Source organism: Rattus norvegicus, chromosome 7 (genome assembly GCF_021556685.1).
Source record: "Rattus norvegicus strain SHRSP/BbbUtx chromosome 7, alternate assembly SHRSP_T2T, whole genome shotgun sequence".
NCBI classification, from domain to species: domain Eukaryota; kingdom Metazoa; phylum Chordata; class Mammalia; order Rodentia; family Muridae; genus Rattus; species Rattus norvegicus.
Window position 1 is genome coordinate 122,154,546 of NC_141540.1, and position 15,887 is coordinate 122,170,432.

A 15,887-nucleotide genomic window follows, 5' to 3' on the forward strand; every position below is an offset into this window, starting at 1 on the left:
CAGGCGTTCCACTCCTGCACAAACTCCGGCCCCAAACCTCCTACAGCCCTAAAGACGAGGCTCTTAGAATCAGTGAGGCCTTACAGCAGCTGCTGTGAATCTGCATGCGGTGACCGCAGCAACCCAAACTCTAGCTGAGTTTAATGTCTGGATCGCTGTAGTGTATGAGGGGCTTTGTGCACAAGGTGGACACTGAACAAATATGCCATTTGTGAAGGGCCCTAAGAGGATGAGACTGGCTCCTGGGTGAGGCTTGCGGACCGTAAGGCACACTGCAGATTCTACTGCAGAGGTCTGACATCAGGGCTGGGGTGTGAGTCCTTCTCTGGAGGTTCACAGACCACAGAGAACAGCAAGTGAGTCCCACCATAGTCAGGGGCAGGGAACAAAAGGTTTAATACACGATACGAATCAAACATGAACACACCATTCTCAACCCTTTAGAAGCCTCTCTGGCTTCCTCCTGTGCCTACAAACCAACGCCTCTTCTCTACGTGGTGCCCTGACTCTCAGCTCACAATTCTCCACTGGCTTTTCTGGTTTCTTTTTCTGTTTTCTCTGTTTTTTGTTGTAGCTGTTGTTTTGACCTAGCCTCACATTATAACCCAATCTGGCCTTGAACCCTTGCCTCAGCCTTCCAATGATGGAAACATAGGAACGAGGCATGGCTTTCATCGCCAGCTTACCCAGAGTGGCTCCAAATTTTCCTGGTAACGACTAGCGCATCCACCACCACTAACTTACTACACCGCACTTACCAGGCGGTGTGGTATGATCTTTTCTGCCTCCACTAAGCACAGGTCTGAAAGCAGGGGCAGATTCACTGCCAGCTGCACACATCACTACCCTGAATGAGGGGCAGATTCACTGCTAGCTGCACACATCACTACCCTGAATGAGTGGCAACAACGTGGATGGCAGTGGGGCAGCAGGCGATAAAGTGAGGGGGACCAGTTTTCTCTTGAAAGCAGATGTTGTGATTGGTGTGTGTGCAAGTGCTATCCTCTTCCTCAGGGTGGAGCTGCATGATGATGACATACCACCAGGGGACGGAAGCTTGTGTGATCTACTGAGAACTCATGAAGACATGTCGGAAGAGCAAGACTCTGGATCCGGCCTTCACTGTCCACAGTGTCTTAGTATTCAGAGCAGGCTTTCTTGTTTCTATCAGATGCTAAGGTTTGGTTTCATTTCTACCCCGAGGACGCAGTCACTGGCCCAGCGTCCGAGCAGCTCACCCAGAGCTCCATCCAGGCATGCACACACCCACATCCTCCATGGGTGCCTCACAGCTAAAATAAGCTGCGGTTCACTGACAGTACCTGTCTGCAGTGGAAGAGCAGGGGTTCCTCCTAACACCTGAGCATAGAGGCAAAGCACAAGTGAACAGAGCAGCCCCTGCCCCTCCCATGAAGGGAGCTGTAAACCCAGGGAAGGGGCAACTCAAAAGCAAAGGACTTTTGGATTGAAACCTGCTTGAAACCTAACACCACTTGTTTCAGGGAACGTGGTGAATCTGGATGATTGACAACCTGTTCCATCAAGGATTCCTGATGGAAGAGTAGGAGGTGGGCGAGACTGGAAAAATGACCTGTGACCCTTGCTCTGTGGGATGTTCCAGTGCCACACAGGAGCCATGTCAACACAAAGAACAAGTGTACAAATGCTGAGAGAGATACTTACGCGGCATGATCCCTTGGCTCACCAGCTCCTCCCGGGTCCGCCGCTGCTGGAGCTTCAACTGCAGCACTGCATGGTAGCAAGAAGAGAAGACAGATGAAGGTTAGTCAGCCGTCCACCTCAGCAGACACATTCTCAAATGCAGAAAGAGTCAAACAGTTAGACTATGATGTGAAAGGAGGATCTGGGTAACTGCAGAAGTGGCCTGACACAGCAGGGTTTCCGCATTCTGCTGTGGGCGGCAAGAGGAAGTTGCAAAGAGTCTTGCAGGGTGATAACAGTCCACAAACTACCAGTCTTGCCTCTTGCTTAAACCTTACAGGGCTCAGCCTTCCTCCTGGGACTCAGAACACCAATTCTAGGCTCAAAGAAAATCTAATGGGGCCGGCACCCAGCACAAAGAGCTTCCGGTTACGGGCTAAGTTCTCAGCAATGGTTGCCCATAGCATGAACAAATGCACTCGGCAGAGACCAGGACCTAAAATTACGGCTACCTTCACCACACACCACACTCCTCTAGACTACAAGGTATCTAACCATCCACAGGTTCTGTTTTCACGCAGGCCTTTCTTTGCCGAGATGAGACGATTTAGAGTACATCCAGGCTGGAGGAGACAGGTGTCGCTCCCAGCTCTGTTCTGCAACACTGCTTAATGAAACAACAGGGTTTACCAAACTCAATATCAGTCATCTTTAACTACAGGCTACTCAAAGGATCAACTAGCATAGCTGTGCTACGATGCTAAGAAAATGTCCGGGGAGGGTTAGGATGATCCCACAGTTCAAAGCAAGTCCCTTCCATACAACAAGTTTCAACTGCAGGGCCCTTCATCTACTAGGAATAGTGGTGCACTACATGGGTCTTTTCTACACAGCGGTTTTTCGAGGCACCTGAAAATGGGAGGACAATGACTGGGCTCTTACCTATGTCTCAAAGTCACAGGGACAAAGCAAAACTTCTCTTTCCCTCAAAACTACGACTTGTGTTCCAAATTCCTTTCCCTGCCCTGTTAGCAGGCTCGTCTCCTGCTCTTAATTCACATCTGGCTGCACTGGTGACTTTCAGGCTCTATTCCCTAGGGTGAGACACCGCAACGAGAATGTTAACTTTTACTCTTCCTTAAGTACCACGGACTTTCCCCCACCTTTAAAATTTCATTTTTGCTTGAAAATGCCCACTTTCTTTATCTGGTCTCCCTATATTCAGAATTACGTTGGCTCACCTAAGCTACTTTACATGTGGTTTACAAGCTCCTGTAAGTTTAATTTTAAAAGGCCTTACTGAGTTGAGCATGGCGGCTCCTCCCTATGATCTCTCCCAGCCTTTGAAAGCTGAGGCAAAGGATTGTTAGCAGCCTGGGGCTGCTACAAAGTAAAAGTCTGTTTCAAAAGGAAAACATGTTCTTCGTATTTTTTATTACAGCAGGCATTTAGTGACAGGAATCATCTGTGGGGGCAGCTACTCAGAAGGCTGAGGCAGAAAGATCGAAAATTCAAAGCATACCTTGGCTACAGAGTATTGAATTGGCACACATCTTTAATCACACTCAGGAGGCAGAGGCAGACAGATCTCTGAGTTTGAGGCCAGCCTGGTCTACAAAGTGAGTTCCAGGACAGCCAGGGCTACACAGAGAAACCCTGTCTTGAGAGAGGGAGGGAGGGAGGGAGAACTAAATTGACTCTCAAAATGATGACAGACACAGTTTGGGAATCTAACAAAGAAGCTATTATTTTACAAATTAACATTGTTTAAAATAAAAATCATAATTAAATAGGTAAAAACAATGACCACACTAGTGGCTGATGTTATAGCATGTGCTTTGTGCCAGACCCTATCCTACACACCTTTGGTGTGTGTGGTGTGTGTGTGTGTGTGTGTGTGTGTGTGTGTGTGTGTGTGTGCACATGCATGCATATGTGTGCCTGTGTGTGTGTGTCTGTCTGTGTCTGTCTCTGTGTCTATGTGTGTGTGTCTTTCTGTGTCTATGTGTGTGTGTGTATCAGTATGTGTCTCTATGTGTGTGTATGTATGTGTGTCTGTGTCTATGTGTGTGTGCGTGTGTCTGTCTGTCTGTGTCTATGTGTGTGTGTATCTGTCTGTGTGTGTGTCCGTGTGTCTGTCTGTGTGTGTGTGGTGTGTGTGTGGTGTGTGTGTGGTGTGTGTGTGTGTGTGTGGTGTGTGTGTGTGTGTGTGTGTGGTTTTGTGACAATGGGGATCAAACCCCAGGCCCTGTGCACAGCAGGCAGATGCTCAGTGAGCTACCTCTCAGTCCTATGCATGTTCTGAAACCACTTAACTGTCCTAAGAGCCCTAAGGAGACTGGTATTGTTTATCCCACCTCACAGATTAGGAAAGTGAGGCCCACAGAGACCAGTTCTCCTCCTTTGTCTCAGTAATAAGGGGTGGAACAAAAATCGAACCCAAACAATCTGATGTCATAACCTGAGCTCCTAACTTTGTTTCTCCCAAGATTTTCTGCAAGTCAGCTCTGCTGAGATAAGAGGCCTCCGGGTTCATTATCTGGTGCTGAGGAAAACCACTGGTTCAGATTAGGGTCAAGGGAGATGAGGTAATCAACTGAGTGGAGAATCTCGCCTCGGAAGTGGCCTGCAGCATTAACATGAACACCAGCAGCACAGCATTAAGATGCAGCCTGTGAGGAGCCACTGCCTTTGTCACTTGTTTCTGTGTTTAGTGACTGAGTGCTTTTAACTTACTCAACCACCGCACACGATGATGGCCTTACAGTTCAGGGGTTGTAGCTAACACATGCAGAGCCCTCAGTTTTACCCTCGGCACTGACAAGAAAGTGGGTAGTCTGCAAAGATGGCGTGATCATTATCTCCTCTCACACAGAAGAAAATTAGAGCACGTCCCTTTACATTTGTTATTCTGTGCCACAAAGCTCTTGAGAACGGAAGCTGGTTCCAGCCTGCCCTGCAGTCTTCAGTGTGGGCACTCAGCAGGCAGCGTCTACTCATGAGGAAGAGAAGGGAGAGCCAGGCCCGACGGGATGGAAGGGGATAAAGGGCAATAATCGTCTGTCATCTTCTACGGTGCTTCTAAGGCCTGGTAAGATTAGCATTAAGGACTGCTTAAATGTAACAAATTAATCTGAGCTCAGGGAGCAGAGAACCAATGAAATCAAATAAAGAATAATTATGAAACGGCTATTATCCAAGAGTGACTTTGAAGTTTCAACTAATAGTCCTGCGTGAAGCACCCACAGCCAGGGTCACGAGGGCCCCTGTGCAACTGTGCTGTTGTTTAGAAGACAGGACAGTGAGAGCTCTCTAGGGCTGGCCATTCTAATCTGGTTTCTTTTCTTTTTCTTCCAATTCTTTGTAAGGAATTTTAATATTTTATGTGCATGTGTATTTTGCCCGAATGCTTATCTGTGCACCACACACACGCAATGCCTGTGGAGACAAGAAGCAGGTATTGGATTCCCTGGAATTGAAGTTATAGCTGGCTGTGAGCCACATGTGGATGCTGGGAATCGAACCTCTATCCTCTGAAAAGCAGCCAGTGCTCCTCACCATTAAACAGTCCCTCAGTCGGCTCCTTCAGTTCTTTTCTGGCAACCAGTCAGCTGCTTCACCATTCGTCAGCTATAAATGCACTTGTTCACCTGTATGCAGGCTACCCACACAATCCCATGTAGAGACAGACGCTGTACTAAGTTTGTGGGATTTGGTATTGGCAAAGGTAAAAGGCAAGCCTGTGTACAGCAGGCATCTGCTGGCTTTTTACTTATTTGGGGAATGATAAGGAGAGCTAAGCAGAGATGATGCAGTCAAACAGGAGACACATTCTTATTTCCATTCTCCCCAGACTAGCACTGTCTATGGCTCACAGGTAAAGGCTGAAACTGAGTTCGATCCCTGTGACCCAAACAGTGAAAGAAGAAAACCCAACTCTTCCAAGTTGTCCTAAGACTCCATGTCTGTCCGTCCATCCGTCTGTCTGTCTGTCTGTCTCTGTGTGTGTTACACACACACACACACACACACACACACACACACCAAATTTAAGAATAAAAGCAAGTCATTTGAACTGGTTTTAAATATTTCGTAGAGTGAATGGACAAAGCACTAAGTTTACTAAAACACACTTCCACCACTCTGAAGCTTCAAACTAGAGGCCGTCCTTTCCTGGGAAGGACTAGAGAAGCAGCTGGCTGCTTGTCTCAGAAGCTAAGCATGTGATAATTAGAGCACCATGCTTGCAACAGTGAGACACATCAACTTTATTCCTGTATCACACACTGTAGTTGATCCCATATCCTTAAATTCACTTAGTGGTGTTCAAAATGTAAAAACGCATGACCCTATCACTTAGACCCAGATACTCTGAACACACTAGTTTTATTCTTACGACATGAAGAGGGGCTGAAGGGATGGCTCAGTGGTTGTGCACGCAGGCCAAGGTTCAATTTCACATAGAGGCTCACAACCACTTGTGACATGAGCTCTAGGGGATCCAATGCCCTCTTCTGGCCTCCTCAGGTACCACTCATATTAGGTGGTACATAGACATAAATGCAGAGAAAACACCCATACACATAAAACACAATTACAATAAAAATTAAGTAGGTAAAAAGTGGGGCCTGGGGTGGAGCTCAGTCGGTAGGATCCTTGCCCTGCATTCACGAGGCCCAGTAGCACACAAACTAGGTGTGGCGATGGTCCCAGGATTTTGGGGGGCACAGGCAGGGGATCAAAGCTGAAAGTCATTTTTGGCCTATATATACTCAGCTCAAGGCCACATGAGATCCTGTTCAAAATAAATACAACGAATGACACTGGGAAGCAGCTGAAGGTGCCCTGAGAAGATGTTTCCCAAGTTCTGCTGTTGGTGTTCCTTCCAGCAGCCACGCTCAGAGCAGGAACTTGGATCTGGGTGGAGAGAGCTCTTCACTCAGTCATCAGCAAGTACTACACAGCCACTGCACGGCAGGCCTGTGCCCAGTGTGCAACACATACAGGAAAATGGGGAGACCCAGCATGTCAGTGACAACAAAGAAATCACTACGAGTCGTGATAATGTTTGACTGGAAGCCCTGCAGCATAGTCAGAGCCCAGAACCCAGTCTTTCCTCCTTTAATGCTCTGTTGGCTACTATTACAGGGGCAACTGTTTAAAACACATTTCAGGGGAAACGAAAAAGGCTTACACCCTTTACCCTTCCTTGCTCAGCTGACAAGTGCCAATGTGTGTACTTGCTTCTATCCACACCTTAAATTCCTTCTCGTTCCCTATCAAGGCGGCGGTGGTGGCCTCTTCTTCCTTTTCTCCTCCTCTTCCTCTACCACCACCTTCTCCTCCTCCTCTTCCTTCTCCTCCTCCTCCTCCTCCTCCTCTTCCTCCTCCTGTTCCTCCTCTTCCCCATAGTTATTATAATGGGCAGTGTAGACAAAACAGTGTTCATAATGACACAGCCCATAACAGTGGCACAGGAGAGGTGACATTCAAAATGGCATGACTTGAATGGACCTTTGGTACTGGCTAATCAGTCATGGTGTTTCCAGGCATGAAATAGATAGGAAACTGACTGCATATCTGTTTGATCTGTATAAGCAGAAAAATTCTCAAACAAAGAAAAGAAAGGCTACATTGGATAGTGGCAAAAAGCAATCTCAGACAGTGAATCAGTTTCCAGACTTGAGACATCTGCAAACCCAGAACTCCTTGAATAAAGGCCACGTTGCCCCCAAGAAAGGATCTTGATAAGACACCTAAAAACTTTGCTGTTAGCCTTTCTCCAGGGGGACTTACACCTTTTACAAGTACCCTTTTACTGTATACTGAAGGAAAGGAAATAATCAGACTTTCCGACATCTATTGGATACTGGTTCTGAATTGATGCTGACCCCAGGAGACCCCAAGAAACCTTGTGGCCCTCCAGTTAAAGTGGGGGCTTATGGAGGACAGGTGATTAATGGAGTTTTGACTGATGTCCCACTCACAGTAGGTCCAGTGTGTCCCCAAACTCATCCTGTGGTCATTTCCCCAGTTCTAGAATGTATAATTGGGATAGATATACTTAGAAGTTGGCAGAATTCTCACACTGGTTCCCTGACCTGTGGAGTGAGGGCTATTATGGTTGGAAAGGCTAAATGGAAGCCTTTAGAGTTGCCTCTGCCAAAGAAAAGAGTGAATCAAAAACAGCATCGTATTCCTGGAGGAACTGCAGAAATTACTGCCACCATCAAGGACTTGAAAGATGCAGGGATGGTCCCACCACATCTCCCTTTAACTCTCCTATTTGGCCAGTACAGAAGACAGATGGATCATGGAGAATGACAGTCGACTATCGAAAACTAAGTCAGGTAGGAACCCCAATTGTAGCTGCTGTACCAGATGTAGTTTCGAGCAAATTAACACGTCTCCTGGTACCTGGTAAGCAGCTATTGACCTAGCAAATGCCTTCTTGTCAGTACCTGCCCACAGGGACCACCAGAAGCAACTTGCTTTCAGTTGTCCAGGCCAGCAGTATACCTTTACAGTTTTGCCTCAAGGATATATAGACTCTCCTGTCCTGTGTCATAACTTAGTTAGAAGAAATCTTGATCGTCTGTCTCTTCCACAAAATATCACATCAGTGCACTATATTGATGACATTATGCTGATTGGACCAAGTGAGCAGGAAGTAGCAACCACCTTGGACTCACTGGTAACACATATGCATATCAGAGGATGGGAAATAAACCCAACCAAAATTCAAGCACCACCAACCTCAGTGAAATTCTTAGGAGATCAGTGGTGTGGGGCACGCAGAGATAATCCTTCTGAGGTGGAAGATAATTTATTGCACCTGGCCCCTCCCACCACCAAGAAAAAAAACCCAACATTTAGTCTATTTGGATTCTGGAGTAACTTGGGTGTGTTACTCAGGCCCATTTACCAGGTGACTCGGAAAGCTGCTAGCTTTGTGTGGGGCCTGGAACAGGAGAAGGCTCTTCAACAGGTCCAGGCTGCTGTGCAGGCTGCCCTACCACTTGGATCATAATCCAGTAGACCCGATGGTACCTGAGGTGTCAGTGGCAGATAGAGAAGCTGTTTGGAGCCTCGGCCGGCCCCTGTAGGTGAATCACAGAAGAGACCTTTGGGGTTTTGGAGCAAAGCTCTACCATCTTCTGCAGACAACTGTTCTCCCTCTGAAAAACAGCTCTTGGGCTGGAGAGATGGCTCAGTGGTTAAGAGCACTGACTGCTCTTCCAGAGGCCCTGAGTTCAATTCCCAGCAACCACATGGTGGCTCACAACCATCTGTAATGAGATCTGATGCCCTCTTCTGGTATGTCTGAAGACAGCTACAATGTACTCACATCCATACAATAAATAAATCTTTAAAAAAAAAAAAAAAAAAAGGAAGAAAGAAAAACAGCTCTTGGCCTGCTATTCGGTCTTAGTGGAAACTGAATGGTGGAAACTGAACGTTTGACAACAGATAGGACACCAAGTTACCATGACCGGAACTGCCCATCATGAGCTGGGTGTTATCAGACCTTCCAAGTCATAAAGTAGGACGTGCGCAGTAGCAGTCTGCTATCAAATGAAGTGCTGTATATGTGATCGGCCGAGCGGGTCCTGAAGGCACAAGTGAGTTACAGAAGAAGTTGCTCAAATGCCTATGGTCTCTACTCCTGCTATGATGCCATCTGCTGCCAAGCATGAACCTATATCCTCATGGGGTGTTCCCTATGATCAGCTGGCCTAAGAAGAGAGTGGTAGGACCTGGTTTACTGACGGCTCTGCATGTTATGCTGGCCCCACTTGAAGTAGACAGCTGCAGCTTTACAACCCCTTTCCAGGACAACCCTGAGAGATACAGGTGAAGGCAAGAGCTTCGGGCAGCACACATGGTATTACAGTCTGTTAGGAAGAAGGAATGGCCAGACGTAGGGTTGTTCATTGACTCATGGACTGGCTGGCTGGTCAGGAACTTGGAAAGACCAAATTGGAAAATTGGTGAGAAAGGTATTTGGGGAAGAAGTATGTGGACAAATCTCTCCAAATGGGCAAAGGATGTGTCCCATTTGTGTCCCTTGTAAATGCTCACCAAAAGGTGACTTCAGCTGAGGAGGAGTTCAATAATGAAGTGGATAAGATGACCTGTTGTGTGGACAGTCAGCCTCTGTCAATCCCTGTCATTGCTCAATGGGCACATGAACAACGTGGCCACGGTGGCCAAGATGGAGGTTATGCTTGGGCTCAATAACATGGACCTGTACTCACCGAGGCTGACCTGGCTACAGATGCTGCTGAGTGCCAGATCCGCCAACAGCGGAGACTAACACCGAGCCCCAGATATGGCACCATTCCTCGAGGTGACCAGCCAGCAATCTGGTAGCAGGTTGACTACACTGGACCACTTCCTCCACGGAAAGAACAATGTTTTGTTCTTTCTGGAATAGATACTTATTCTGGTTATAGATTTGCCTTGCCTTCACGTAATGCTTCTGCCAAAACCGCCATCTGTGGACTTACAGAATGCTTTATTCACCATCATGGTATTCCACACAGTATTGCTTCTGACCAAGGAACTCATTTCACAGCCAGAGAGTGGGCCCATGATCATGGAATCCACTGGCTTTCCCACGTTCCCCACCATCCTGAAACAGCTGATCTGACAGAGATGGAATGGCCTTTTGAAGACACAGCTACCTCATTAATTAGGTGGCAGCAGCATGGAGGCTGGGGCAGAGCTCTTCAGAAGGCAGCATATGCTTTGACTCAGCATCCTATCAATATATGGTACAGTTTCTCCCATAGCCAGGATCCACGGGTCCAGGAATCAAGGGGTGGGAAAGGAATAGTTCCACTCATTATCACTCCTAGTGACCCTCTAGGAAAATTTTTGCTTCCTGTCCCCTTCTAGGTTCTGCTGGCCTAGAAGTTTCGGTTCCAGGGGGTGGGGAGTAGTGTTCCTACTAGGAGCCACAACAAACATTCCATTGAACGGGAAGCTCAGACTTCCCCCTGGTCATTTTGGGCTTCTAATGCCCTTAAACCAATAGGCTAAGACAGGAATAATAATGTTAGGAGGGTGATAGATTCAGATTACCATGGGGGAAATTGGGTTGCCTCTCCACAATGGTAGTAAGAAGGATTATGTTTAGAGTGCTGGAGATGCCATAGGGTGTCTCTTAGTACTACCATGTCCTGTGATTAAAGTCCAAGGGAAACTACAACGGCCTAATCCAAGCAGGATGACAAAAGACACAGACCCTTCAGGAATGAAGGTGTGGGTCACTCCTCCAGGAAAAGAGCCTGCTGAGTGGCTTGCAGAGGGTGGAGGAGATACAGAATGGGCAGTAGAGGAAGGGAGTTACAGATACCATCTAAGGCGGCGGGACCAGGTACAGAGATGAGGATTATTAAGTCGTCTGAACTCCTTATTACTTTGTTAAGAACACATTTGTATAGCTATTTGTACTTTCTTCCAAGTTCTTTAACACTAATTGGTATTAAAGTCGAGATACTAAAAGAATGTTCCCAAGGCACACTGACCTATTTTAAATTTAGAAATGCATTTGCGATTGTATGAAGTAGAGTTATATCATGTTAGGCGTATTGATGACCTGGTTATGATTTCATTTGGACACGAGATAGGACTTATGTCAAGTTGACAAAGGGGGGATTGTGATGGCTATTCCTGGTTGTCAACTTGACTACATCTGGAATGAACCACAATCCAGAATTGGAGGGCTCACATGAGCCAGATCTTGAGGCTGGAAGACACAAGTTTCTGACCTGGATTTTGGCATGGAGATCTTGAGGCATAGTGGCCATGAAAAGTTTAGCTTAGTATACACACCATTTAATCCCAGGAGACTCAGGCAAGGAGATCTCTGAGTTCAAAGTTGGCCTGGGACAAAGCAAGTCTGAGATTCAGGCAAGGTGGTGCACACCTTTATTCTGGGCCACACCTTCTGCTAGAGGCCTACATAGGGACATTGGAAGAAGGAAGGAGATTCACTCTTCCTCTCCTGCTTGCACTGACTTGCCAGCACATCTGTTGGAACCCACTTCTACAGAAGCCCAGCTCAAACAACCAGCCTCGTGGGACTGAGCAACTACTAGATTCTTGGACTTCCCATCCACAGCTGCCCAGTGTTGGGTTAGCTGAACTACAGACTGTAAGTCATCACAATAAATTCCCCTAATATACAGAGTCATTCCCTAAGTTCTGTGACTCTAGAAAACCCTGAATAATACACTAAGTGGTTGGCCTGTTAGACTAACTCAAGCATTTTACATTTCCAAACCAGGGCAGTTAAGAATGCTATCTGAAGGGAACCCTCATTCTCATGGGGAAGAGGACTCACTCATTACATGCTGTAAGATAGCAATGTTTACGTATGGCTTTCAAACATGAGTCTCAGTGCCAGGCACAGGATACCTCCCAACAAGTTATGATCAGAGAGCCCCAGAAGCTCCAAGACAACAAAGGCCAAGGCTGTTACTGTTCTCTGGGCTGCCTGTAATAGGATGGCAAGACTCTCAACAGCTGAGCGCAATAGCAGAGCATACCCCATGCTTTGGTGTCATGAAGAAACCAAGCTGGGACTGACTAGGAAACACATCTTTCTTAGTGCGAGTGGTGCTACGCCGGCTGCTGAGGGAGAGAAGACATCAGTGGTCTTATGCAGTGTGTTACAGTACTGACCTGCTGCCAGACAAGAAGTGCTCCCTGGTACAACTGTGCCACGATTGCTTTGGGAGAAACTAACCACTTTCTGGTTGGACGTGAGGCCTCCTTCACAGGAGTAAATGTCTCCATGCTGTAAACCTGTACAAAGCACATAGTAGGGGAGGTCACAGGCCTGGGTGGAAGCTACTACTGTGTTACTAAGTGGACATATTGTCGAGTGGCCTTTGAGATATTTTCTGTTTATACCACAGATTAGAGCTGTTCTCATCTTGGTCAGAGAAGCTTCTCTCTGCAGTGGGCATAGTTAATGAAGACTCAATTAGTAACGGTGCTGTGGGTCAGAAACTAGCCAGTGCTCAGCCACAGATGTGACATCTCTGGAAACTCCTCCCCCACAAGGCTCAGAGAATGTAACAGAAGAGGAACGGACAGGGAGAATCGCTGTAAAATATTGTCTTATGGACAACGTGGTCATTGCACTCAAACTCATAACAGCTGTGGTTACCTGCACAACATCAAGCCACTATTCCAGGGTGGACTGGGGAGGGGCTCACAAGGTCCCACCTGTAGCTGACAAACTATGGCAGCTGATGGCTGCAGGAGTGAGAGAAAATTGGAGTATTTTTCAGTTCTGAGCAAATGCATAAAGGACATTAAAGAAAGACCCAGAAGATGTGGACTGCAGCCCTGATTCTGTTGCTATGTAAATCAAACCAGTTAACTTTCGTTAGCCTCAATTTTCTGACCATCATGTAATCTTGAAAACTAACCCCCGCCCATTAAAACTTTGAAATTCCACAAATGTACATGGAAATCACTCTGTGTACATGCAAAACAGATCTGAGGCTTTCAAACCATTGATTTCTTTATAGCAGAATTGCTAGTGATCTGTACTACAGTTCCAAAGAGATAACTTTAATATTTAAAATAAAAGGGCCTTCTTGCTTACTGAAAAACATTTTGGGGAAAGAAATTATTTATTTATTTAGAGACAGGGTCTCATTATGTAGCCCCGGCTAACCTGGAACCCAGTAGCTAGACTAGGCTGGACTCACAGAGATTCACCTGCCTCTGTCCCCTGAGTAGTGGAATTTAAAGGTGTGAACCATCCACACCAAGTGAAAGATTTCTTGCTGTTGCTGTTGTTAAAATTTGTATCTGTGTGAGTCAAGGCCATGTATGCAGGTGCCCACAGAGAGGTGGGGCAGAAGACAGTGTCAGATCGCCTGGAGCTGGGGCACCTGGACTGTGAGTGAGCCACCTGAAATGGCTCTGGGAACTGAGCTTGGCTCCTCTAAAAAGTGACTTAGTTGGGATTTCTACCTCATGATAAAACACTGTGACCAAAAACAACTTGGAGGAGGAAGAGGGTTTATTTCAACTTACAGTTCCACATGACAGTTTGTCACTGAAGAAGTCAGGGCAGGAACTCGAGGCTGGAACCTGGAGGCAGGAGCTAATGCAGAGGCCATGGAGGAGTGTTGCTTACTGGCTTGCTCTTCATGTCTTGCTTAGCCTGCTTTCTTATAGAACTCAGTACTGCCTGCCGGAGTCACCACCTCACACAAGCTGGGCCCTCCCACATCAATCATCAATAAAGAACATGCATCCATCTCTAAAATGACTCTAGCTGGTGTCAAGTTAATATAAAATCAGCCAGCAACAAACACTCTTAGCCACTGAGCCATCTTCTCCAGTCCCAACAAAACATTATTTAAAAGTTGCATCCCAAGTTGTTGTTCTTGGTAGTGGGAGGTGCAAGGAAGGAGGAAGGGGTGAAGAAGGGGGAAGACAGACACAGGGAAGAGAAGAAAAAGAAGGCAGGGGAAGGCACGGCAGGGCACCACTGCTTCCCTCTGGAAGGCATGGTCAGGGCACTTTGTCCCTAGGTTCTAGTCCCCTTGTAAGTCTAAATATCAAGAAAATGGCAGGAGTATCAGTGACATTCAATGCTGAAATTAAATGTACAGTTAATGTTCAAAGCACGCTCCTTAGACTGAGCTGTCCATGGGTAAGTAGTGGTTGAAGGACCCACAAAGATCCACTTATCTTTTGCTAGAGAAAGGAGGGCTGAATCTCAAGGTCCAGAGTGAAGACAGAGCTGAAAAAGCAGAAGCCAATGAAAGCATATTGTCTCTGGGGCTGTTGATTCACTCAGCGAGGACTGAGTGTGACAAGGCAGGAGGAACTAGGAGGAGAGATCAGCCTAAGCAAGCTGCACAGACTCGGTAGAAGGGGAGCCACCGGGAGGAAAGAAAAGGGGAATCATTTGGTTAAATGCATTGCTGGACACTGGTACAGAAAAATGGCAGCAGCAGGGAGTGGATGAAGCCACATAAGCTTGTGCTCATGACCTAACAGCCACAGGGCATGCCCACGGCTCACACTCACGGGCGTGTAAAAGGCTGCACTGGGGAGAACTGTGCGAAGGGAACCAGCAACTCTAAAGCCATTCTAAAATAAAAGTTTATCTTAAAAAGCTGTAATCTGGAACTGGAGAGATAGATAGCTCAGCAGGTTAAGAGCACTGGCAGCTTTCCCAGATGACCCAGAATTGATTCCCAGTACCCACATGGTGGCTCACAACAGTGTAACTCCAGTTCCAGCTGATCCAATGCCCTCTTCTGGCCTCCACAGGCACCCGCTGCACATCATGACAGAGATGTTTCAGAGATGTATATGCAGACAAACACCCATACCAAAAAAAATTAAAAAACAACAACACCTTGTGGGCTTATTTCTTCCAAAGAATTTATGAACCAATTAGTGAATCACATCGAACCTCTGTCACCTCTTGGACACAAATAAATTATTATTCCACAAATACCTAATTAGGAAGAACAAAGAGTAACAGGCTCTAGAGCATCTAAGCACAAAGTGATCTTTAGCATAAACAAACACAGCTAATTATAGTATGACACTGTAGAGAGAATACTGTGGAGGAATTCTGCCTGATACAATGTTAACACATTTCAAACTTGACTGATAGTTCCATCAGCTTTTACAGACCCACTTAGAAACCAGAATATAGCCACCTGGAGGAGAGAAGTATTTTCCACTTACTCTGACGCTGTTAGGAATGAAACAGCTTTTGCTGAAGTGCCCCTCGAGGGTGGGAAGCCTGGGCTTCTCATCCACCTAGCCTAGCAATTAGTAAAGGGTGGGATCAAGAAACCTGATTTAAGCAAATACAGAAAATAAGACACGGGCTGTATAATAATACTTACAAGGTGGTGAGAACACTCTCTCATGGTTCAAGGCTCCTGAGAGAACCATGCAGAGGGTACCATCCTCATTTTATGGCTTGAGTTTTGAAACAATTAAGCAATTTGTCCAAGGACACAGAAACTATGGGCAGAGCGGAGGTTGGGGGCCAGCTGTGTCCAAATTCAAAGCCTTATACACAGCTCTGTACTCTACTTTTCCTTTCTTCCTTCACAAAACGGGTCAATCATGTTTTAGAATGATACATCAGTGCGATCATAATGACACATCCATGGCATCAAGAAATTCCAACAAATAGGATGCTAGGCATACAGCATGCACAG

General features: G+C 46.5%; 1 protein-coding gene across 1 annotated transcript in view; it reads right to left on the reverse strand.

The window, feature by feature from the left end:
* The window catches only part of Mrtfa (myocardin related transcription factor A), a 170,244-nt gene that overhangs the window by 29,318 nt on the left and 125,039 nt on the right, over positions 1-15,887 (reverse strand). Inside the window, 1 exon segment of the mRNA NM_001401049.1 lies at positions 1,684-1,749. Coding sequence (NP_001387978.1) covers positions 1,684-1,749 — 66 coding nt within the window.